Source organism: Dipodomys merriami, unplaced genomic scaffold, assembly GCF_024711535.1.
Source record: "Dipodomys merriami isolate MVZ:Mamm:240054 unplaced genomic scaffold, mDipMer1.0.p SCAF_1, whole genome shotgun sequence".
NCBI lineage: Eukaryota > Metazoa > Chordata > Mammalia > Rodentia > Heteromyidae > Dipodomys > Dipodomys merriami.
The window spans coordinates 116,896,504-116,922,665 of record NW_027202270.1 but is presented as its reverse complement, the minus strand read 5'-3'; the positions used below and the strand labels follow the sequence as shown (position 1 = coordinate 116,922,665).

Below are 26,162 nucleotides of genomic sequence, written 5' to 3'. Positions count from 1 at the left end.
ATTTCTAAACATCAATAGCAAAAAATATATTGGAATGATTTCTGAACATGAAAGATATGTTTATATATCAAGAAAAGGTCTTCAGAATGTTTCTGCTCAACACCATTGCAACTTGTGGTGTTCCCCAATGTCAGAACACTCTTGGGAACTTACTTGGCACACCAAGCTGGGTGCATGGGCTTAAGATCATAGCTTTTGCTGGGCTCATGCCTGCAATCCTAGCTATTAAGGAGGCTGAGATCTTAGGACCATAGTTGAAAGCCAGCTCAGGCAGGAAAATCTATGAGACTCTGATTTCCAATTAACCACCAGAAAACCAAGAGTGGTACTGTGGTTCAAAGTGGTACAGCAGTAGTCTTGGTGAGGGATGTTGGTTGTGGGGCTTGAACTCTGGGCCTGGGTACTATCCCTCAGCTCTTCAGCTGGATCCTCTAAAATGTATTGGGAGCCACAGGGCCATCACATCTATTTCCCCACTCCTTAAGTTCTGAATCTACTTTTTTTTTTCTCTCTATCTGGTTTATTCCTCTTTCCTTGATAGAGGGTTTCTTACTCCCTTATACCGGAACCCCTTGATGCTCAGCTCCTCTGAGTTTTAGAAAAGAGAATACTTGTAGGACACCTCCTTTCTTACGTTGACTGCTCTTATCAGACCATAACTACAAAATCAGTGGCATCCCTTACATTGGAGAAAAGAGGTCCAGAGAGATTTTGAATCTACTTAAAGCTCTGACTGGTAAGCAGCAGGAAACACAAGCAAGCCCTACCCGTCTGTCTCCAAAACCAGTACTCTTCACTCCAATCCAGGTGTGCTTCCCCTCCTCCCCCACTCCCCAGGCAACTCTTGGCAAGTGCAGAGGCTTTAAGTCATGACAAGGGGTAGGGTGAATGGGCTGCCACACACACACACACACACACACACACACACACACACACACACACACACACACACACACACACACACACACACACACACACACACACACACACACAGAATTACACACACACACACACAGAATTGCACATCGGCCTAAAAGGTGAAGTCCTACAGGACAGCAGGTTCTCGGCCCGAGTCCCAGCTTATCTCCAAGCATTCAGAATTCGACATGGCAGAGAGCCGCGAAGAGCTCGCCCCTGAGCACAGGGCAGCTCTCCCTGGCAGCAGGAAGTGGACCGAGGCCTTTGGAGCCGGGAGGCCGCCGGGCAGCTCGGGAAGCTGCTGGGAGGCTCCGAGGCGAGGCCAGGCGCAGCGGCCGCTCCTCCCCATCCAAAGGCCGACGCAGGGCTTGAAGTGAGCGGGTTCTGGCCCGGCCTCGCGCTACACCGGCCTGCTGGGCTTTAGTCAGAGGAAAGCGTGTCCGCAGGGACAAGGCCCGCTCAGGGGCTGGTGACCTGGAGTCTGACAGGAGTTCGCTCGGCGGCGTCCCCGAGCCACAGAGGGGGGGGAAACAGGCCATCTTCCCAGCGGGCACCGGGGAACCATCCCAGCGGGCACCGGGGCATCTGCCCGCGCGCTGTCCCCCTGCACAAGCATCGCCGCTCTGACCTCCCCTCCCCGAGGGGTGTGGCCCTGGAAGCGTACGCGTGCGTCGCGACGTCACAATCCTACGCCCTGGAACCCGCCCTTAGCAACCAGCCGGGCGGCCGTGTCCCCGGCAGCCGCCGACTCCTCCTTTCCACCCCTCCTTTGCGAGGGGGGGGCGGAGGGGCAGGGCCCGGCCGGGGGAAGGACCCGAGGGGACCCAGCGTGTCCCCACGGTGGCTGCGAGAGGACTAAGCATGGACGGCAGCCGGAGAGGTAAAGGGCAGCCTCGGGTCGGAGCGGTGGGGCCCCGAGGCTCGGCTCCCGCGCGCGCGCGCCCCGGAGCCCGTGTCGCCCCTGGTGAGGCCTGGGGACCCGAGGCCCGAGGCCTGAGGCCCGGGGCTGCCCCGACGTCTTGCGCTGTGAGAGGTCCTGCGTGCAGGGCTGCGGGTCCCCCCCCCCATGACGTCGCCCTGATACCAGGAGCCCCTCTCTGGAGAACTTGGGGGTCCTCCGAACCCCCCAAGCAGAGGAACCAGCTTGGTCTTTGGAAACCCACCCTTCTGGGGGCCCACACCAGCCCCCGATGATAATAACATCGACTCAGCACACACCCTCCCCCCTCATCCAATTAATCTATGTAAAGATACGTCTAAATTGCCTTTAAGTCAAGCTGCTAGCGAACTTGAATGAGGTCTTGCTTTGAATGAGTGGTGTGAGCCTTTAATATATAAGCATTGATTAAAATAATAACCATTGGTCTGAATGTAGGAGATTTTAATCAGTAAACTGAGTCCTCTGACAACCTCTCTGAGTCCTCTGAGTCCTCAACCTCTGTAGTCTCGAAAAAGCAAAGCAAAACGCTTTTATAGTCTTCAGAACATTTACAGGATTTGCGAACAGCAAACCTTGGCTGTGTAACGGGAACTATTTCCAAAATACCTCATTTGATATACAGAAAAAAATATTGATAAATGGGTATTGGCCTTATTTAGCAATGAATGAACCATGAGATCATGCAGTACAGGCCAAGGTCACAGTAAGTGGTGCAAAAGACGTTGAATCCTGGTAAGAAATGTAAAACCCTAGAGCTAGTACCTTTTACTGTTACATAGTAGAGGTAGGGGAAAGACTATGAGTAAAATAATAAACTTAGTAAGTTCTTAGCATTTATTAATTTAAAGTTACATATCAAAAAGATTTGTATTTTTATGACTTATCCAACTTAATTCATTTCACTTTTTGGATATTACATGATTCATAATAACATCAAACTTCATTATTGATTTTGAGTTTTTTAAATAAATGCATTATTTGACATATATTTGGAATAGTTCTTACATAAAATTTTATTTGTAGGTTAAGCATAAACTCAGCCAAAGCTTAAATGCTTTGGTAGAAAATAAATTCCTTAAGTTGAAAGATTATTATTTCAAGATGTGAAATAAAGCCAGGTGCTGGTGGCTCATACCTATAATCCTAGCTACTTAGGGGACTGAAATCTGAGGATCTCGGTTGAAGCCAGTCCAGGCAGAAAAATCCTTGTGAGACTCTTCAACTAACCACTCAAAAACCGGTAGTCAATATCCTAGCTACTTAGGAGGCTGACATCTGAGGATCGCAGTTCAAAACCAGTCTGGGGAGGAAAAGTCTGCGCGACTCTTACTCCAGTTAACCACCAGAAAATCTGAAGTGGCACAGTCAAAGTGGTAAAGCACTAGCCTAGGCAAAAAGAGCTCAGAAACAGTGCCTAAGTCCCGTGACCAGAAAAAAATATATATTTTTGTCATTTTTTTCCTGTCATCACATTCTTTTGTAGGGAAACCGTACAAAGTAAAGCAAGTGCACCAGACTGAGAAAGAGATCTTGTTTGTAATTTTTTTTCCCCCGGGTCGTGGGGCCTGAACTCTGGGCCTGGGCACTGTCCCTCAGCTCTTCAGCTCAAGGCTAACACTTGAGCCACAGTGCCACCTCTGGCTTTTTCTGTTTATGTGGCGCTGAGGAATCGAACCCAGGTCCTCATGCATGCAAGACAAGCACTCTACCACTGAGCCACCTTCCCAGCTCTTGTTTGTAATTTTTGTTTGGTATTAATATTCAGCCAGTTACTTTTCTTCCTGGGCCTGTTATCTGTAAAACAGTAGTTGGGAGTGGACTGGATAATCTGTAAGATATTGATTCCAACATTTCAAGTGGGAAAAGGAAGAGAAAAAAAATGAACTTGCTACAGAAATCACTTTTTCTCAATGGAATTCCTTCCCTTCTGATTATCTTTGCAAAAAACAAATTGTATGAGAAAACAAGCTGCTCTCGATGCTGAATAATTTCACTATCGTGGCAAAACAGTCAATCTCAAGCACATGTTTTTAGTCCATGCATATTTGAAGGATGGTGTTCTTTTTCCTGGCATTTAGTTTGAGATGACCTTTCCATGCTATTTTATATCATTCTGAGTCCAATCAGGATATAGTAACTATACATTAAGCAAGGGGAGAGGATGTTAGGATTTGTTCCATCCAAGACAGTATCACTAACTCAGCCTCTCTAACTTTAAGATATTCCTTTTCTTCACTTAGGGTGAAACATTTGCATGTATTAAAATGAAATTACAATTAAGAGCTTAGATAACTTCTAGGTTGTATCAATTTTAAGTCTGGTTCAAGTACTGAACAGTTTTTAATTGGTCAAGGTAGTGTTCATGAACCAGATTAACCTAGGTTCATATCTCAAATCTGTAACACTATAATCATGTAATCTTGACAAGTTACAAGTTTAACTTCTTTGAGCTTTATTAACCCTCATCTATAAAATGAAGAGAATGAAAGTGCTTACAGAACTGTAAGGGTTAAATGAGTCTACATAAGCACAGTATATAAACTATTAGAACAGTACCTGACAGTATGCAATAAATTAACATTTTTGACTAACAATGAAGAAATCCAACTAAAACTAGTTTGAGATAAAATAGGAATTTTTTGGCTCATGTAAAGAAAAGTTAAGGAATTGGAGTGTAGCTCAGCTGGTAGAATGCCAGCCAATAAGCAAAGTATCAAGTACTGAATTTGAGTCCAGGTCTGGCAAAAAAAAAAAAAGGGGGGGGGGAAAGTTTAGGGAGGGTAGAGCTTCAAACATAGCTGGCTGCAAGAACTCAGTTACCAGAAATCTTCTGTGCCTTCTTCTGAGCAGGCTTCATTCTCAGACAGGTACAAGATGGCCAGCAGCAATGCCAGGCTTACTTACATCCTGCACTGAGCATAGCAAGCTCAGCACAAAGAGCATCTCTCCTAATCAGTCCAACAAACATGCCAGGATTACATCATTGGCTGGACATGGATCATTCACCAAGTCATTGCTGATTCAGTCATCACTGCTTACCAGAACTGGGTTCTATACTCAGTGGGCTCAGCTCTACTTCAGCCACCTGGGCCAAGATTTTGTGCCAGTACGTGGGCTTGAACTCAGCCAGGTACTATTTTTTGTTTTTTACTTTTTTTTTTTTTTTTGCCAGTCCTGAGGCTTGAACTTTTTTGTTCAAGTCTAGTGCTCTACCACTTGAACCACAGCTCCATGTTTGTTTTTTTTGTAGTTAATTGGAGATCGAAGTCTCACAGACATTCCTGCCAGCACTGGCTTCAAACCAGGATCCTCAAATCTCAGCCTCTTGAGTAGCTAGGATTATAAGCATGAGTCACCAGCACCTAGCAAGCCTGGCACTCTTGCTTGGCTCTTTCACTCAAGGCTGGTGCTGTACCACCTGAGCAACACTTTTACTTCCTCATTTCTATAATTGGATTCTACTGCTCTTGTCTTTTTTTGTTTTCAGTCTTCCACTTTTTCCACATCTCTATGAGACTTTGTATGTATCCTTTCAACACCTTTATAGCTATTAACAGCCTGTCTTATAGCAAACTTGCAGCTATTTTACCACTGGAGATAGAGCACTTGGCCCTTCCTTGGTATAACATTTGATCCTTGGCATACACCCCCACTGCCATATGCACAGACAAAAAGGTCTTGCTAGCGCAATATTTATGCTTTTTATGATAATTTTCTGTAACTTTAGCGCTATTTTGAATATTGTAATTAATTCTATCACTCTTTGGAGAAAGAAATTATGATCAGTTCTATTTGCAATTTTCCAGCATCCTTTGTAGTCTAACAGATTGGGTTCTTTTAGAGGAAATAGTTTTCTATTACTAGAGTTCTTTTTAAATGTAGGATGTTTAGTTAGGCATTCAAGACTAACGTGGGCAACACAGCAAGATGACAAGATTCCACCAAAAAAGAAAAGCTGGGAGCTGGTGGCTCATGCCTGTGATCCTAACTACTCAGGAGGCCGAGATCTGAGCTGAAAGCCAGGAAAGTCCATGAGACTCTTATCTCCAATTAACCACCAAAAAACTGTAAGTGATAGAGCAGTAGCCTTGAGCAAAAGCCAGGCCCTGAGTTAAAGCCCCACAGCCAACAAAAAAGAAAAGAAAAAAAATGTATTAACAAAACCAGTATATATAAAGTGATACAACTGATGTATTTATCATTTTAGCCAAAGTCTGAATATGAGATGTTTTAAAATAACTTTTTCATTAAAACAGAAAACTTCAATTCATTACCACTGAATATTCCTATATATTATTGCTGGCTAGTAAAATAATTGAATAATATTTTTGATGACTATTTAAAGACAAATTTCTTGTTCTTTAAATCTTTTGTATTGGTTTTGTATTTCATTTTCCTAATTCTTGTTTTTGGGTTTTATTGTTAAAAGTCAGAACAACCCCTGTCCTTCCCAGATATTGCCCACCATGTGTATTTAAAGGACACTTGAGCACCAAAAGTAATGGTAAGTTCTGTACTTAAACTTCTAGCTGGTGAAAGATTTTTTGTTTCCTTTATTGGCAACTGTAGGACATAATTATTTAATGGTTATTTGGACTTAACATTATCAAATATCAAAAGAATTGTTTAGAGAAATTTAAGAGTTCAGGATATTGTTGACTTACTGCCTCCAGCTTCCTGCACAGGTAGAGTCTGTAGTCTGTAATCTGCTTTACCATCAACAACCCTGACAAAACATGCCTACCAGCCAGGTGCGGTGGCTCACACCTATAATCCTAGCTACTCAGGAGGCTGAGATCTGAGGATTGTGGTTCAAAGCCAGCCCAGGCAAGAAAGCCTGTGAAACTCTTTTTTTTTTTTTTTTTTGGTCCAGTTGTGGGGCCTGAACTCTGGGCCTGGGCGCTGTCCCTCAGCTCTAGGCTAGCGCTCTACCACTTGAGCCATAGCGCCACTTCCAGCTTTTTTCTTTTTGCTTATGTGGTGCTGAGGAATTGAACCCAGGGCTTCATGCATGCAAGGCAAGCGCTCTACCATTGAGCCACCTTCCCAACCCCATGTGAAACTCTTATCTCCAGTAAACCACCAGAAAACCGGAAGTGGTGCAGTAGCTCAAGTGGCAGAGCGCTCGCCTTGTGTGCCTTGAGCTGAAATGCTGAGGGACAGCGTTCAGGCCTAGAGTTCAAGTCCCATGACCAACAAAACAAACCAAAAACATGCCTACCTTGTTAAGATGGAAGGTTTCATGTGGCAAACACAGTCCTGGAAAGGAAAAGCGTGTAGAGAAAGAGAGAACTTGAATTTATCCTGAGAAAGTATTGTAGACCTCTTTCCTACTGGATTTCTAGGTCCTGTGATAGATAAGTATTTTAGAGCCTTCAAAGTGAAACTGTACTGTTCTCTTTAAATTTTTGTAGTTATAACTTAAAAGTTATAAGCCTTAGGCGGGCGCCTGTGGCTCATGCCTGTAATCCTAGCTACTCAGGAGGCTGAGATCTGAGGATCATAGTCCAAAGCCAGCCTGGGCAGAAATATCCCTGAGATTCTTATCTCCAATAAACCACTCAGAAAACGGAAGTGGCACTGTGGCTCAAGTGGTAGAGCACAAGTGCCCAGAGTTCAAGCCCCACAACCAACAAAAACTAAATAAATAAATAAAAAGAGCTTTTACATTTAAAAAGCTTGGAGCAATGCTTGGCAAGTGGTACTCAAAAAGTACTTTTAATGATAATAAAGCTCACAATTATTGTCTATGCTTATATTATGCATAGAGTTTCTCTGGAAGGGACTGGAGGCATGACTCAAGTGGTATAGTACCAGCTGAGCAAGTGAGTAAACATGTGGAGGTCCTGAAAAAGGAAAAACAGAAACAAAAAAGCCAGATGCTAGTGGCTTACACCTGTAATCCTAGTATTTAGGAGGCTGAGATCTGGGGATTGCGGTTGAAAGCCAGCCGAGACAGAAAAGTCTGTGAGACTCTTATCTCCAATAAGCAACCAGAAAACCAGAAGTGGCTCTATGGCTCAAGTGGTAGAGCACTTGCCTTGAGCTAAAGAGCTGAGGGACAGCGCCCAGGCCCATGACTGGCAAAAAAAAAGACGTTCCCTGGAAGAAATTATTTAAAAAGTAGTAGAGTTATATATTTGGAAGAGGAGACTTAAGGCTCAGTATAGAAAATTCACAAAATTATTTCTATCTCTACATGCTGTTTTAGCTATTGACTTTATAACGACTATATGCATATATTCTCAAAAAATGTTTTCCATATTCAAAGAAAGTATGTCTGTTGTCTAGTATGTGCAAGTCACTGGGTTTGATCCCCAGCCATACAAAAAATTATATCTACATTTTTATATTTGTTATGTAAATGGTTAACGATTTCTAAGATTTTTCTTTCAACAGTTTGAAGGTCTAAAAGTTTCATGTTACGGGATTTTAATGTAATGGTACTTATATTAAAATAGGCTTACTACATTTAAAGGGCTCTACTAAGCAGATTTGTAGATATTGTTTTCAGTTGCAAAACCAGAAATTTGCTCTCAAAATGGAATCTTTGTATAAGGTATTGTGGCATTAGATTTGTTAGATTTCCCAATTTCTGTGGATTGTTGGGGGATTAACATGTTAAGCAAGTAGCTAAAAATCTTTAGTTATGAGGTTAAGATATATTAAAAAGAAAGAAATTTTAAGGTGTATAATAGGTTGCTTCTAGAATCTCAAACACTCAGGCCTTGCAAGGCTTTGAACGTTACGTAATCATAGCTCATCAGTGTTAGCAGTGCAAGATTCAGGCTAGGATGTACTCAGCTTCAACACGGCAGAGTTTCAGTATCGCTGTGGTTTAATTCACAGCATTTTGTAAAAAGTAAGTTATCTTATGATGACAAACACTCAGGCCTTGCAAGGCTTTGAACGTTACGTAATCATAGCTCATCAGTGTTAGCAGTGCAAGATTCAGGCTAGGATGTACTCAGCTTCAACACAGCAGAGTTTCAGTATCGCTGTGGTTTAATTCACAGCATTTTGTAAAAAGTAAGTTATCTTATGATGATTAATGTATTCATTTTAAATATATAATGATTAAATGTGTTTTAATTTTTAGCTTTTTGCACTGACTCCTCTTCTCTCAGACTAACCACTCTCCAGCTGGTCAAGAATCACATGGCTGTTCACTATAATAAAATCCTTTCAGCCAAAGGTAAAAGTTCATATGTAAACTTTCTGTGCCCAATTTGACACCCCGCCCCCCCAGAATAAATCTTTGGCAAAAATTATTTTATAGAAGGATTTGTGTCTGATATAGTAGGATACCAACTATTGACTTTGTAGAACACCAGGATCTTTTGTTTGTTTTTCACTATGTTTAAAATCTACATAATACCTAGGCTATTTCATTTTATGTGTTTGAATTATTATCTTGTTGTTAGATACTGCTTTTTTTCCTTTCTATTTATAATTTTTCCTTGAAGCCCAGGTGGGCCTCAAACTTGCAATCCTCTTGCCTCAGCCTCCTGGGTGGTGAGATTATAAATATATACCACCACACCTAGCTGGCTATTGAATTTAATGTTTGTAATCACTTTTTTGTTTTCAAATCTGCTATGAAAGTTACACAAAGAAGATACTGGCTACTATTTTTATTTTTGAGTTTCTGGTCTAAATATAAGTGCATATTCAATTAACAATTCTGAAAAACATGTAAGTTTATAATCACTACTATAATTATACTATCAAACTGGAATCATTCTCCTGCCACCTGTTATGTTCAGTATGAACTAAGAATAATGTTTATATTTTAAAGGCTAAAAGATAAAAAAACAATAGTTTGTGACATATGAAAGTAATATGAAATTGATACATAACTGTTCATAGGCACCACCATGCATGTTGTTTTACGTACCTGTGGCCACTTTTGAACTAACAAGCAGAGCTGACTGCTGTTTCAAACTGTGGCACCATGCAAAGCCCAAAGCCCTTGCTCTCTGACTCTTTTTCAGAAAAATCAGCCCCAGAACTTCTTACCTTTTGCAGTCAGTCCCTCTCCCTCAAATCCCCCACAGCCACTAATCTTCACTGTTACTACAGTTTTACCTTTTCTGTAATTTCATCTTCACTTCTTTCAATCAGCATAATACCTTTGAGACTAACACATGTTGTCATGTTTATCAGTATGTCTTCCTTTTACTACAAAGTAGTATCACATTTAATAAACCTGACATCATCTGTTTATTGATTCACCGACTGGTGAATACTGGATTGTTTGGGATCACCTTTGGATACTGGGAGTAATGCTGTTATAAACATCCACAGATAACCTGTGAACATGTGTTTCTGTATTTGCTCAAGTGGAACTGTGAGGTAATATGGCAAGTGTATATTTAACCTTAAAAGAAAATGCCCAATTATTTTCCAGATTCCTGTCTTGCTTTGTATTCCCATTGCTTCCCCATCTTCACCAGCATCTGTTGGTGGTGGTCCTTGTTAGCCATGGCAGTGGACCTGTTATAGTAGGTCTTCATTGTTTGAGCTTCCAGAGGTCCTGATGCCCAATGATGCAGCCTTTCTTATTTGCCATTTGTCTTCTGTTTAAGTCTTTTGTCCACTTTTTAAAACAGGTTGTTTGTTTCTGTAGTAGTAAGTTATGAGTTCTTTACATATTAAATGCAGGTCTTGTATTTGCTATATATGTTATAGGTATTTATCCCCAGCCTGTGACTAGTTCTTTTTCCTCATAGTATTGTAGAGTAAACTCAGGGTCTCATAGCTATGAAACAAACTTTCTACATTTAAGCTACACCTCATATTTTCTTTTAAAAATATTCTGGAATAGCCGGGCGCTGGTGGCTCACGCCTGTAATCCTAGCTACTCAGGAGGCTGAAATCTGAGGATCACGGTTCAAAGCCAACCCGGGCAGGAAAGACTGTGAGACTCCTATCTCCAATAAACCACCAGAAAACCAGAAGTGGTGCTGTAGCTCAAGTGGTAGAGTGCTCGCCTTGAGCTGAAGAGCTGAGGGACAGCGCCCAGGCCCAGTGTTCAAGCGCCACGGCCGACAAAAAAAAAAAAAAAAATTCTGGAATAAATGTTAGTAACAGCAAGATTAAAAAATAAATGGTGTAGTTATTAGATACCTTTTCCCTAATGCCTTCTAAAATCTTAATATAATTATTAAAACAAGGAAATTAATATTATAAATACTAATAACTATGAGGCTTTTTTGAATTTCACTAATTTTTTGCTGATTTCACTTAATTTTTAAATGTTCTTCTTTATTATTTTTTTTAGGCAGGGTCCTTCTATGTAGCTCAGAGTGGCACAATGTACCTACCTACATCTCCCAATGAGTCATGTTTCTTATTTGCAGAACTAAAATTTTAAACTTGTGGTTTATATTTTATGATGCTTACATTTTTAAATAATTAAAATTTTCAAAAGAAAAAATAATATGATGTTAAAAATGTGAAATCAAATTCAGTTTTCAGGATTTATAGTTTGTATGCTCTATTGAATTCTTGGTCTAATTTAAGTCACTAAGGTTTTTCTAAACTTATTTCATTCTGGATGTTTTGTACTTTTAAATCTTACATATATGTCCCACTATATAATATGATTGAAATGTCACTGTTTTCCCAATCATATTCAAATTTTCCAGTACCATATGATTTAGAAATTCTCCTTTCCCTCTTGAATTACCTTGGCACTTTTGGAAAGTCATTTGGGCCATATGTGTGGGTCTTGTTTTTACTTAGTCTTTGGACCTGTTCATCTACGTGCCTGTCTTTATGTTTACTACAGTGTCTTTGTTACCATGGCATTATAGTAAATGTAAGTCAGGTAATATAAGTCCTCTACCTTGCTCTGTATTTTATCAAACTTATTTTAACTCCAGTTTCTTGTCAAGGTACATGAGAAAGGCAGTATCAAGTCAATTTTGAAACATTTATTTTTTCAGTCTTTGTTTCTTCTATTTCATTTTGAATAGTTTATATTACTATGTTAAGTTCTCTAATATTTTCTTCTACATTATCTGGAGAGCTGTTAATTCCAACCAGTGTAGTTTTATTAAAGATAGTTTATTTTTCATCTCCATAAGTACAGTGAAATTCAGAACAAAACTCAAGTAATAAAACTTATTGTGATTTCCATACTTAAAGTATTTGTTTTCATTTATAAATATGAACAGTATTTTGAGACAATCATTTTTTTTCTTACAGCTGCAGTGGACTGCTCAGTTCCAATAAGTGTAAATACCAGCATCAAATGTAAGTCATTTTTACACACTACCTTTTTAAAAAATCATGGTAAAATAAACATCACATAAAATTTGTTACCCTAACTGTTTAACTTTAAAAACACAATACTGAAAACAAACTGTTCAAGCGTTTAGATTCTAAAGTGACAAGGTCATTTCACATTCATACTCCTGTGAATTAGAGTGTCAGTTTCTCCATGTTCTCTTTACAGTTGTTCCCAACGCTCTGGTGATGGTAGGCATTGCAGCCAGAGCAAAGGAATCAGAAGGTTTTTTGTGACAGTGTCTGGGATCATCATACTAGTTGACACGCTTAGCTAAGAATATTCTAATTAATTTGTTCCACAAACATCATTATTTGCTATAATATTCCTATTGCATCCTCTAAGAAATATTTGAGGATGAAAAAGGCTAAATGTGGTATTTCAGTCTATATTTTTCCCTTTGCCACACTGGGGATCAAACCTAGGTCTTATACAGGCAAGGAAAGTACTCTACTACTTCAGAGTACATTTTAAATGAAAGATTAACATGTTCTTTACCATGCTTATTATCTTTTCAAAAATAATTTTACATATAAATTACCTTTATTTTTCCATAAACTTTTTGCAGAAAGCTTTAGCAGGAATTGTGTTTCAAATTGGGGTGATTAAAACCTGAAACTACTTTGTCCTTACATTGGGATAGAGTCTATCAAAAAGAATGTTAGTCCTGAATGGCACTGTGGCTCAAGTAGTAGAACACCAGTCTTGAGCAAAAAAAAGTGACAGGGAGGGTGCCCAGGCCCTGAGTTCAAGCCCCAGGACCAGCAGAAGAAAAAAAAAAAAAGTAGAATAATAGGCCTGACACTGATGGCTCACACCTGTAATCCTAGCTACACAGGAGGCTGTAATTTAAAGATAATGATTCAAAGTCAGCCTGGGCACAAAAAGTCCATAAGACTCTTATCCCTAATTAACCACAAAAAGCTGGAAGTAGAGCTGTGGCACAAATGGTAGAGCCTTGAGCAGATGAGTTCAGGGACAGCACCCAGGTCCTGAGTTCAAGTCCCAGTGCCAGCACAAAAAGGCTAAATTTTTAATTTGAGCTGGGTGCCAGTGGCTCACACCTATAATCCTAGCTATTTAGGAGACTGAGATCTGAGGATCATGGTTCAAAGCCAGCCCAGACAGGAGAGTCCATGAGATACTCATCTCCAATTAACCTCAGGAACTAGAAGTGTGCTGTGGCTCAAAGTGGTAGAGTAGTAGCCAGGCCCTGAGTTAAAGCCCTGTGATGTAACATGTGTGTGTGTGTGTGTGTGTGTGTGTGTGTGTGTGTGTGTGTGTGTGTGTGTGTGTGTGTGTGTGTGTGTGTGTGTGTGTGTATATGTGTGTATATATATGTATATATATATATACACACATATATAGTGTGTGTGTGTGTCTATTTATCTATCTACAAAAACTCATAAGCAGCCTTGTATTTAATTCTGGAGTTTGGCTAGCTTTCATTTCACCATTTTTATTTTGCATACAATGGTTAATCTCTGATGACAAGTTGACTTGACTTAAAGCACACTTAAGTGTGATGACATTTTCCTCTTTCTATTTTCAAATTAGTATGTTAGAGAAATAGGAGCCTGGTGCCATGATTGAAAATGTTATTCAGACTGGATTTGGTGGCGTGTGCCTTTAATCCCAGCACTCTGGAGGCTAAGGCAGGAAGATTGTTGATTTTGAGGTATATAGCCTGGGCTACATAAAGAGACTGTCATGAAGAAAGAAAAAAGGAAGGAAAAAGGAAAAGGAAGGGGAAAGGAAATAGGAAAAAAAGTGGGGGGAAATGAAGGAAAGGGGAAGGAGGATGGGTTTTTAAAGTGTAAAACTGGATTTTTCAGCTGGGCACCGGTGGCTCACACTTGTAATCCTAGCTATTCAGGAGGCTGAGCTCTGTGGATCATGGTTCAAAGCCAGTCTGGGCAGGAAAGTCCATGAGACTTTTATCTCCAATAAACCACTCAGAAAACCAGAAGTAGCACTGTGGCTCAAGTGGTAGAGTACTCTCCTTGAGCTGAAGAGCTGAGGGACAGCATCCAGGCCCAGAGTTCAAGCCCCATAACCAACAAAAAAGAAAAAAAAAGTGGATTTTTTGTTTTATTTATGATGTGGTTTGATATGTTTATTTTTTGAGACATGATCTCATATTGCCCAGGCTGGTCTTGAACTCCTGGGTCAAGTAACAACCTGGCCCTTTCACTGGTAGCGAGGACTACAGGAGAGAGAGAATCACCGTGCCTAGCTGTAAAATGACTTTTTTTTTTTTTTTTTTTGTCGGTCGTGGGGCTTGAACTCTGGGCCTGGCGCTGTCCCTCAGCTCTTCAGCTCAAGGCAAGTGCTCTATCACTTGAGCCATAGCACCATTTCTGGTTTTCCAGTGGTTTATTGGAGATAAGAGTCTCACAGAGACTTTTCTGCCTGGGCTGGCTTTGAACTGTAATCCTCAGATCTCAGCCTCCTGAGTAGCTAGGATTACAGACATAAGCCACTGAAGCCCAGCTCTAAAATGACTTTTTTTTTTTTTTTTTGGTCAGTCGTGGAGGCTGAACTCTGGGCCTGGGCGCTGTCCCTCAGCTCTTCAGCTCAAGGCTAGCGCCCTAACACTTGAGCCATGGCACCTCTTCTGGCTTTTTTTTGCTTATGTGGTGCTAAGGAATCGAACTCAGGGCCTCATGCATGCAAGGCAAGCACTCTACCACTGAGCCAACTTCCAGGCCCTAAAATGACATTTTTTTAAGTCATGTACAGGTCAGTGTTTTAATAGCATACACAGCTATTGACACTACTTCACTTGGAAAAATCTGCATTTTAGTTACACAGTCACACAGCATGACTGAGCATCTCCGCCTCTGTTTCTCTATAAATACCTGCCAGGATCTATACCTTGCCCTGAGACTTGTCTAGTTTCTCACACTATTTGTATGCTGTAGTTAATCCAGTTAGGATTTCCATAAAGTACATGTTTAAAGCTCTGTACAGAAAAAATTACTGGTTTTATTTAGCTAGCATGGAGTAAACATTTTTAGCAAGAAAAAAATATTCCATTTTATTAGTCTAACAAGACCAAAAACTTAAATCTTCCTTTTTTTCTTACATATTTTAAAAGATCTGTTTTCCCCCTTAGATGCAGACCAACAACGAAGAGAGAAACTCAAAAAGGAATTAGCACGTTGGGAAAAAGAGTTAAAATTAGCTAAAACTGCAATGCAAACCCATTCTAAAATTAATGCCAAGTCATTTTTTAACACCCTTCAGAAGGTAAGGTTGTGTTTTTACTATTTAAAAGCAAATATTTCTAAGGTGCTTCATTAGTCGTATGACATGAGTTTGGGGCAGCATTTTGTAGTTACTTAGGGTCAACAGACCTGTACCACTAAGAACAAGATGATCAGAGGTACTACTTAGGAGGCTGAGATCTAAGGATCATGATTGGAAGCTAACCAGGGCAGACAAATCTGAGGGTTTTTTTTGTTTTTGTTTGTGTTTTAGTTTTTTTTATCAATCATTTGGCTTGAACGCTGGGCCTGGGCACTGTTCCTCAGCAGTTTCTGCTCAAGACTAGTGATCTACCACAGCACCACTTCCAGTTTTCTGAGGGTTTATTGGAGATAAGAGTCTCATGGCCTTTCCTGCCTGGGCAGAATCTGAACCATGATCCTCAGATCTCAGCCTCCTGAATAGCTAGGATTATAGATAGGCATGAGCCACCAACGCCCAGCCTGAGAAAATTTTTATTTCCAATTAACCACTAGAAAAGCTTGAGGTGTGGCTCCAGTGATAGAGTGCCAGCCTAGAGTGAAAAAGCCAAGCAAGAACTGGAGGCCCTGAGCTCTTAGCTCAGTACTGGCAGGGGAAAAACAAAAAGAGCTAGATGGTTAGTATTTCAGGTTTTCATACCACACAGTCTCTGTCACAACTGTTTTGTCACCAGAAAGCCGAAAAAGACAATACCAAATAGGCTTGTCCATGTATAATAAGTCTTTATTAACTAAAAAAGACTGGATCATATTTAGCATACAGACTGTAATTTGATGACTTGGGCTGTAGGTTTTCTGTGATTCTTTTGTTGTTGGTGGTGGTGGTGGTGGTCCTGGGGCTTGAACTCTGGGCCTGGACACTGTCCCTCAGCTCTTTATCTCAAGGCTAGCACTCTACCACGTGAGCTACAGCACCACTTCTAGTTTCCTGGTGGTGTATTGGAGATAAAAGTCTCATGGACTTTCCTGCCTGGTCTGGCTTTGAACTGTGATCCTCAGATCTCAGCCTCCTCTGTGATTCTCTTTAATATCTGATTAAAAATCTTCTTTTCTATACCAGCTCTGCTAAGAGGATTTTTTTCTACCCCTTTATGAATGGATAATTTTATCTAATCTTTTTTACATCTCAGAATGATATCATTTCCTCTTTTAGTCCACTAATGTGGTGAATTTCAAAACTTTCTAATCTTAAACTGACTTTATATCCTTAGTATAAACAAAATTCCATCATGATGTATAACATTATACATTGCTGCATTAAGTTGCTAACATTCAGATTTCAGCATCTGAATATCACTGCTCTGCCATCTGCTTTATATACTTCCCTATGTCTGGTTAGGTTAACATCATAAATTGAGCACTGATTCCTCTTTTTTTGTATCTAGCTTATGAAAGTTTGAAATAATTTCTCTTTGATTTGACAGTACCTCAACATTAAAAAATTTTTGTTCTGTTTAAGGCTGACACTCTTACCACCTGAGCCCACTAACATTAAAAATGTTTAGTTTTAGAAACCTCAGCGGGGCTGGGAAGTGGCTCAGTGGTAGAGTGCTTGCCTTGCATGCATGAGGCCCTGGGTTCAATTCCTCAGCACCACATAAGCAGAAAAAGCCAGAAGTGGCACTGTGGCTCAACTTGTAGAGCACTAGCCTTGAGCTGAAGAGCATAGCTGCAGGACAGTACCTAGGTCCAGAGTTCAAGGCCCACAACCAACAAAAAAAAAAAAAAAAAAAAGAAAGAAACCTCAGCATCTACAACATTAGAATTATATAATGAATCTGCACGATCCCACATTCCTGTCACCCAGGTATGACCATGCTTACAGGATCAATCTCATTTCATCTGAGTCCCCACTGACTGTCTCCATCCCAGATTATTTTGGTCAGCATTTTGTGGTCAGTGGGAAATGCTGGGAGGTCTCAGACTAGATATAACCTTCCACCCAATGTTTCTCAGTTCTTGAAAGAATTGAAGAGGAATTCAGAGATGAAACAGAAATTGGAAGTTTTATTACAGAGTAAAAGTACAGCTGGGAAGGTGGCTCAGTGGAAGAGTGCTTGCCTTACATGCATGAGGCCCTGGGTTCGATTCCGCAGCACCACATAAACAGAAGCTAGAAGTGGCACTGTGGCTCAAGTGGTAGAGCGCTAGCCTTGAGCTGAAGAGCTGAGGGACAGTGTCCAGGCCCAGAGTTCAAGCCTCATGATAAAAACAAAAAAACAAAAACAGAGTAAAAGTACACACTCAAGGGAGAGTGTGCCTCTTGAGAGAATGGCATCTCTGGAATTTTAGATAACTTATCTTAAGAACAAACTTCAATTGGAGAGAAACTTATTCTTGAGTTTTGCAGGGAAAGATGTGGAATTCCATGAAAGGACCAGGAATGTCACTAAACAGAGTTTCCTCCACTTTTCTGTCCTTAGATGGGATTTTCTGTTGTTCCCTAAGTCAGATGTCTAATGAGAATAGGCAGTTTGGCAAGGCTACTGATGGGTCAATGATAGATGCTACTAAAATGAAGCAAGGATTAACCTAACAATCATTGTGATTGGCCAGTTGTGAAGCAAGGAATACCTAACAGTCCTGTTTGGCCAGTTGTGGGGGAGGGAGTGATCACCGTGATGTCCTGCTCTAATACAGTTTTTCAGTCAGTCACCAGCAACTGTGCAGTTTGCCTTTTTCCCCTAATGCTATCCAGCCTTCTCACAGTTTTAGCATATATCTGATAGAGAACCATACCACAGCAGAGCCCAGGCATTGTGGTTCATGTATGTAATCTCAGCTAGCATGGAGTTCAGGCGAGCCTGAGCAACATAGTCCCCATCTCAAAAAAACTTTTTTTCTTTTAAATGTCCATGGGTGATGGTACACTCCTATAATCTCAGCTCCTCTGGAGGCAGAGCTGAGAAGATCATAGTTTGAGGCCAGCCCACCAGACAAAAGGTTAGTGAGCTGGGGCCGGTGGATCACACCCGTAATCCTAGTTCCTCAGGAGGCTGAGATCTAAGGATCAAGGTTCAAAGCCAGCCCAGGCAGAAAAGTCCATGAGACTCTCATCTCCAATTAGCCACCAGAAAACTGGAAGTAGCACTGTGGCTCAAATGGTAGAGCACCCACCTTGAACTAAAGAGCTAAGGGGCAGTACCCTGGTCCAGAGTTCAAGCCTCACAACCAACAAAAAGAAAAGTTAGTGAGACCCCATTTTTAACAAACAAACCAGATGTGATAGAACACATCTGTGGTCCAGCTATGGAAACTATAAGTAAATGTTCTGTTTTCTGCCCCTAATTCTCATCTTGTGTGTGGTGAGCCTACCACTGCTCCACTTACCAGGTACTAAATGCTATACTTTAACTCCAGATCTCTCCATTGCAAATGAAAATGGGATTTATCAGTGTGCAGAGAAAAATGACTATTTGTCCATACTAGTGAATCTGAGAAATATGGAGGAAGTGTGGATTTTGATTGGGGAGCTTATATCATTATCGATTTAACAAAGGTTACACTGAATGGCACATGACCTGTGAGACACTTGCAGCAATCTGGAAAGGACTTATGACCCAATCCAAGGCAGTATAGAGAGCACAGGGATACATGTAAGAAATACTAACTACGAGCTGATAGCTCATTCCTATAATCCTTCCTACTTGGTTCAAAGCCAGCCAAGACAGAAATGTCTGTGAGATTCCTTCTCAATGAGCCAGAAGATATTGGGTATGGCCCAAGTTGTAGAGCGTCTGCTCAGCAAGAAGGACACCCCTGTTCAAACCCCAGTACCACCTAGAGAGAGGGTGAGAAAGATGAAGAGGGAGAGAGGGGGAGAGAAAGAGAAATATTTATCCCTCAGACTTGGTGACTGGCTTAAGAGGAACAAAGAGGGTTCTTGGGTTTCTGCTTGGGCATCTAGGATGATGACACTCAAGGAAATGAGAGTAACAGGATGAAGTGAGCTTTTCTTCAGGGAAGAGAGTAATTCAAAGTATGAGCTTGTTTGGGTATGATTGCTTCAGGATGTCTCTAGAACATCTAGTACATTGAATAGATAGTTGGATATAGACATCTGTGTCAGGAGAGAGATCTGGGCTGTAAATAGGCTTGGGAGTCATCGGGGAAGCAGTGAATATGATTAAGAACTCCCCAGGCTAGTGTGTAGATAAAAGCTGCAGAAATAGAGCTGCTTGCTTCAGAATAAATCTGCTATGGGCTCTGTGCTGTAATTTACCATCTGGGAATCTGGGCATTCATGTTTGACTCACAAGTATATTTTCATTTTATGATTATATATTATGCATTTTTTATTTTTGCAGCATTGGGGATGGAACCCACAACTTTGTGCATGCTAGGCAAGCACACTACCACCAAGCTATGTCTTTAAAGAGACTCTGTTTGGCATTTTATTTTAGGGAAAAACTACTATTACAAGCAACTACTAACTACAGATAACTACAACTACTGCTAACAAGTCTGTGAGACATCATCTTTTATTTTGTTTTCTTTTGTTACAGCACTGGAGCTTGAACTCAAGGCCTCAAGCTCTGTCTTGTCTTTTCTGCTCAAGTTTGTCACTCTACCCTTGAGCCATACAATCATGTCTGGCTTTTTGATAGTTAATTGGAAATGAGTTTCACAGACTTGCTTGTCTGGGCTGGTTTTGAACCTTGATCCTCTGATCTGAGTAACTATGATTACTGTGTGAGGTCCCAGCCGCTCTGAGATTTCATCTTAATGGAGGGAAACTGGATGTTCTGGCAAGATCCTGTCATCCCAGCAACCATGGAAAGCCTAAAATAGGTAGATTATAGTCCAGGCACACTCCTAGGCAAAAAACCAAGACCTTATTTCAAAAATAACTAGTAAGCCAGGCACTGCTGGCTCATACCTGTAATTCTAGCTACTTAGGAGGCTGAGATCTGAGGATCACAGTTCAAAGCTAGCCCCTGAAGGAAAGTCTGTGAGATTCTTATCTTTACTAAACTACCAAAAAACAAAACAAAAAAAAAACAAAAACCTGGAAGTGGAGCTGTGGCTCAAAGTGGTAAAGCACTAGCCTTGAAAAAAAGAAGCTCAAGGAATAGCACCTAAGTCTTGAGTTCAAGCCTCAGGACTGGCACACACACACAGAGAAATTAAATTAATAAATAACCAACAAAACACAGGACACACACACACAGGAATAGAGAAGTCCTGATTCCAAATCCCAGTACCACAAAAGAAGCGCTAAAACTTACATGATTTTCAAATGAGTTTTAACAGTAGATATGTAATGGTAAAGGGCAAAGGCTCGGATTCTATTTGAATCTGTGAGACCCTGTACCTCAGTCTTAAGGGTAGGACCCAGATGTAACTCAGGTAGAACGGCATACTCCGGTAACCTCACATGCACAAGGTTTGGGTTCAGCTTTTCCTCCCCTCCCCCCACCATAAAAAGGCAACAGTAGTTCTACCACTCAGGAATTTGTGTAAAGATTAAATGAATTGGGCTGGAAAGGTGGCTCAGTGGTAGAGTGCTTGCCTGGCATGCATGAGGCCCTGGGTTCGGTTCCTCAGCAAAACATACACAGAAAAAGCCAGAAGTGGCACTGTGGCTCAAGTGGTAGAGCACTAGCCTTGAGCTGAAAAACTGAGGGACAGTGCCCAGGCTCAGAGTTCAGGCCCACAACCGACACACACACACACAAAAAGATTAAATTAATTACACATCTTAATTAATTTAGGGAGCTGTAATTATGTGAATCTTTAATACAACTGATAACTATCAAATCAAATGTTCTTAGCCCTCAGGAGAACCGCAATACCAGGATGTGCTATTAGAAGTAAATGAATTTGAGAAGTCAGTAGTACCTTCTCCAGAAACACTGCACCTCCATCTACCTAAATCAGATAAAGTCTTCATGATTGGTGATGAGAAGAACTCCAGCTCCTGTCCACCCAGCCTGGATTATCTCCCCGCAGCCCCCAGGAAATCACGCTATGGAACCATGAATGGCAGAAGGCCCAGGAACACATTCCCAAATGCCCACAGATTTCAGCTAGTCATTTCAAAAGCACCCAGTGGGGATCTATTGGAAAAACATTCTGACCTCTTTTCTAACAAAGAGTTGCCATTCACTCCACGCACTTTAAAAACAGATGCAAAATCTTTCCTATCACAGTATCGATATTATACACCTGCCAAACGACAAAAGGAATGTTCAGATCAAAGGACGGAGGCTGAAACTCAGACTGAATTAAGCAGGTATGATAAACAACCACCAACAGTAAGCTCAGGAAATTAAAGTAAGTTAATGAGCCATATTCCTTGATTCCTAGGTACAATGGTGCTTTTGCTTTTGATTGGAATGAAGTTAACAGGACTTTTCCTATTCTGTATTTCATTAGCACTATCAATCATTGTTGAAAATAGCTATTAAACTTGTCTCTTGTGATGTTTCAAGTATGGGTCTAAAAACATATATAGATATAGATATGTCCTATATATATATAGTATATATATACATAGATAGATAGATAGATAGATAGATAGATAGATAGATAGATAGATAGATAGATAGATTTTTTTTTTTTTTTTGTCAGTATGGGGCCTGAACTCTGGGCCTGGGCACTGTCCCTCAGCTCTTCAGCTCAAGGCTAATGCCTTGAGTCACATGAGTCACATGAGTCACAGCACTACTTCTGGTTTTCTGAGTGGTTTATTGGAGATAAAAGTCTCACGAACTTTCCTGCCTGGGCTGGCTTTGAACCGCAATCCTCAGGTCTGAGCCTCCTAAGTAGCTAGGCTTACAGGCGTGAGTCACTAGCACCCGGCTTTTCTATATTTTTAAATACACTTTCCAAGAATCCTCAGTATATGACTTCAGAGAGCACTTGTGTAAGCAAGCACATTTATTCATGTTAATAACAGTAGAGAGTCAGGCTCCAGTGGCTCACACCTATAATCCTAGCTACTCAGGAGGCTGAGATCTGAGGATCACAGTTACATCAGTGATTGATCAGGTCCTGGATTTTAGTGAATTTAGGAAATAAAACTATTCTTTCAGTGTAGATAAGAGATACAGTAATAACAGATGAATCCATGTATATTTAACTTAAGGAATTGGAGCTACAACATAGTGAACTTGTCAAGTGAGAGGAAAAAAAGAGGATATAAACATATCCCTGTATGATTATATTTATTTATCAGTGCCACAAAGGTAATAGTCCCATTTCATTTAACTGGTGTCTAGTTACTATTCAAAAAATGGAAAAAGAGGTCTTTTTAATCTAAACCATATCTACTATTTCCTGGTTATCTAATTAGGATATAACACATTTTATGAGGCTAGATGGATCGCATTCCTTTGGGTTTGTTTTTATTATTGAAATTTGTTATCCCAGTGTTGATATTTTGAAAGAGTAACCATAACCTTTTTAAATATTATAGCTTTAATTCTGATTTGGAGACATCTGAGACAAAGAACTGGCCAGAATTGGAAGTGAACACAAAGCAGGTAGTACATGTAACATCTTTTAGAACTGCTTTCATGGACTTACAGATGCATTAGACTTTAGAATATGTGTGTGTGTTAGAATATATATACATTTAGCTTTATGGTACATGTAGGATAACTACTGTGCAGAAGGTTTATTTACAGATGATTGTAGCTCTTTCTGAATGGGCCTAGGCCCAGCCAAATCTGAGAGATCCTTTGGATGGTTGGTTAGCTGACTAGACAGAATAAAAGGCATTAAATATTTTTTTCAAATGTATAGTCTTGAATAGTGGACATATACAGTCATAAATATTCAGTATCCACATGTGAAAATGGAGCCAGGTAACTTGAGGATGAGTAGGGTTGGGAGAGATGGGGGAGAATGATGGAATTGGTGACATTGATTAAGAAGCATTGTATTCATAAACTAACATGCTAAATTGAAACCCCTGTGTATAACTACTTAATGATAATTTTTTTTGTTGGTCATGGGCTTGAACTCTGGGCCTGGATGCTGTCCCTGAGCTTTTCTGCTCAAGGCAAGCACTCTACCACTTGAGCCACAGTGCCACTTCAGTTTTCTGGTGGTTAATTGGAGATGAGAGTCTCAAAGACGTTCCTGCGTGGGCTGGCTTTAAACCTCAATCCTCAGATCTCAGCCTCCTGATTAGCTAGGATTATACATGTGAGCCACCAGCACCCAGCCCAGCTTTTTTTTAAGATAAGAAAAAATATTGGATAGAAAAACTTTTCTAAAACATTTTTTGTAATAATGTGTCTGTGATTTTACTGAATTTCTTCATTTTATTGAAATTTTGTCTTATTTCTGTTTTCATCATATATTTTGAGCTAAATAAATGTTTCTGTTACATTCCCAGGCATCTAACAGTACAATAAATGGTTCTGAAGGACAGATAATTCCCCTGCCTTTCCAAGGGCATAGCGTCACGTGGGACAAGATTAAAGACACCACCTTGCAGCGTCCCTCTCAACAGTAAGCAGTTGACAGGAGAAAAACTCGACTATCTTTATGTGCTTTCCTGCACAATAAGCACAATATTTATACATGTCCTATTATAAGCATTGCTCTAATCTGGTTGCCAGCAGTGTAAGTTTTACTAAGAAAATTTTACAAAATTGGGTGCTAAATAAAGATGTCAATGAACTAATTTTGTTAGTACACTAACAAAAGAAGAGGGACACTACTACAATATTTGTCATCACTATTCATGTAACAAATGATTTCTTCTTGGAAGATCCTGGCACAATAGGATAGAAGAACCTCACCATTTGAAAGATGTTAATTTGTGATTTTCCTCAGTTGCTAATGCTTGAACTGTCCCTGTTCTTTAGAGGTACCCTTAAAATAACTGCTCATCAGTGCAAGGCTCTAGGCACTCAGCACCTGAGCCAGGTGCAGTGGCTGCTCAGCTGTCATCCCAACTATTTTAGAAACAGAGTGGAAGAATTTCAGCTCAATGTCGGCCTGGGCAAAAGTTAGCAAGCCCTCTCACAGGCGCATGGTCTTTGATGAGCCGTAAGTAGGAGGATAATAGTCTGAGGCTAGTCCTGGGGCTGAAAGAGATAGTGCCCAGGCCCTCAAGCTCCAGGACTGAAAAAAAAAAAGTTATACCTAAACACCAATGATAGCCTAATAGCTGGTAAAGGTCCTACAAAATGATAGTTTCTCTATCAAATGCATTTCCAATGCACACCATGACTAATGTATCACATCGCTGACTAATTATATGTGCTATTACTCATGTATTACATGTTGTATGCCAGCCTTTGTTAGCTAATGTATTTTAACCTTTTCCTTGTAGGACAGTCTGTCAGTATTCCATACAGCTTCCTCCGAAGAATAAACGCTACTCTGAGTAAGACTATGGCCCTCTTCTTTCCTCTAGTGGGCATCAATCAGAATTAAGAATCATAGCACTTGGGGGTTAAGAGGTGGGGCTCAGGTGTTAGGACAGCTGCAGTGAGCCTAAAAGCGTCAGATACTCAGTTTGAGTCCTAGTCTCAGAGGGAAAACAAAGAACAATCAGGAAAAAAATAACTACATAGAGCCCATTACAAAATAAACTGGCATTGAACATTCATCCCTCTTATAACCCACTTTGGAGCATCATTTTCATAATACATGCCAAATTGGAGAAACTGACCAGAATTTCTGGAATAATTGTCAATTTTATCTACAGTAGAAATTTGTCTCTTAAGTTACTAATATCTACTCTATCCAATGATTAATAGCTATAATTCTTAATTCTTATCAGTTAAAATGATAAGAGCTTTAGAAAAATGTACATTTTTTTAGCAGTCCAACAACTCAGAATACTCTCCTTAGAGGTTTATAACTTTGCAGACAATTGTAGATTTTGTTGGTTTAGCTACATTACATTTTGTCAGGAAAGTAATCTATTTTATAGTTTCATTTATTCCCAAACTTGGCCCTTTTTAAGTAAGTCCCTGTGAATCAGTCAGTTTTAATACATTTAATAATATTTTTATACAAATTATTTTAACTTATTGTTTCTTCCTCTTATATGCTTTTTCACTGAGTAATGCAGGTTACTTACATTTTCTGTTATTTCACTCATTTCAACAAATTAAATGAAATTTATAATAATATCCTATTATTCCTGTAATAGCTACTAAGATACACTTACCTCATAAGGCAAAATAATAAAGAAATATATCTACATAATTAAAAATTGCCCCTTGATTTTTGTTCACAAATTTTTCTATTACATTTTTTTTCCTTTGCAATATTTTTCATACCATTACAGGAGCTCAGGGCCTCTCATTCTTTGATCTTGGCTGGCCCTCCACTACTTGAGCCACACCTTCACTTCAGGCATTTTGCTGGTTAATTGGAGTTAAGAATTTAATGAAATTTTCTGCCTAGCTGGCTGTGATCCATAATCCTCAGATCTCACCATGGAAAGTAACTAGGATTATAGGGGTGAGGCACTGGCACCTGGCTGTCCTCTGCATTGAGGGGGGAAAAAAAGAAATTGTCCTGCTCAGTAACTTTCTTCACCTAATGCAATATGTCATCCTTGGAGCAACGAGGCTATCAAGTTACAACTCCAGCTCACGGGCTGGCAGCCCTCCTGCAGGTGCACCCAACCACCTTAATTACCCTTTCTCTCTTGTTTAATTCTGATGGTTTTTTCTTTCTTTTTTTTGAGTGGGGGTAGGGGGAGGTATCACTCGTGGGAGTTAAACTAAGGGCCTGGGTGCTGTCCATGAGTTTTTTCACTCAAGGCTAGTGCCTACCACTTTGA

At 40.3% G+C, this 26,162-nt stretch overlaps 1 protein-coding gene across 4 annotated transcripts in view; it reads left to right on the top strand.

Annotated features, from left to right (window-relative positions):
* The first annotated feature begins 1,629 nt into the window (after positions 1-1,629).
* Spata7 (spermatogenesis associated 7) overlaps positions 1,630-26,162 on the top strand; it is a 29,123-nt gene continuing 4,590 nt past the window's right edge. Inside the window, exons 1-9 of one of the 4 annotated variants that reach the window (XM_070028409.1) lie at positions 1,650-1,798; positions 6,288-6,362; positions 8,958-9,053; positions 12,071-12,118; positions 15,271-15,404; positions 21,178-21,638; positions 22,824-22,890; positions 23,751-23,866; positions 24,696-24,749. In XM_070028409.1, the coding sequence (XP_069884510.1) occupies positions 1,780-1,798; positions 6,288-6,362; positions 8,958-9,053; positions 12,071-12,118; positions 15,271-15,404; positions 21,178-21,638; positions 22,824-22,890; positions 23,751-23,866; positions 24,696-24,749 (1,070 nt within the window). In that variant the 5' untranslated portion in view covers positions 1,650-1,779. Of the gene's footprint in view, positions 1,799-5,754; positions 5,926-6,287; positions 6,363-8,957; positions 9,054-12,070; positions 12,119-15,270; positions 15,405-21,177; positions 21,639-22,823; positions 22,891-23,750; positions 23,867-24,695; positions 24,750-26,162 lie in introns of those variants that run through there. The other 3 variants (XM_070028397.1, XM_070028387.1, XM_070028407.1) reach the window with 3 other exon arrangements.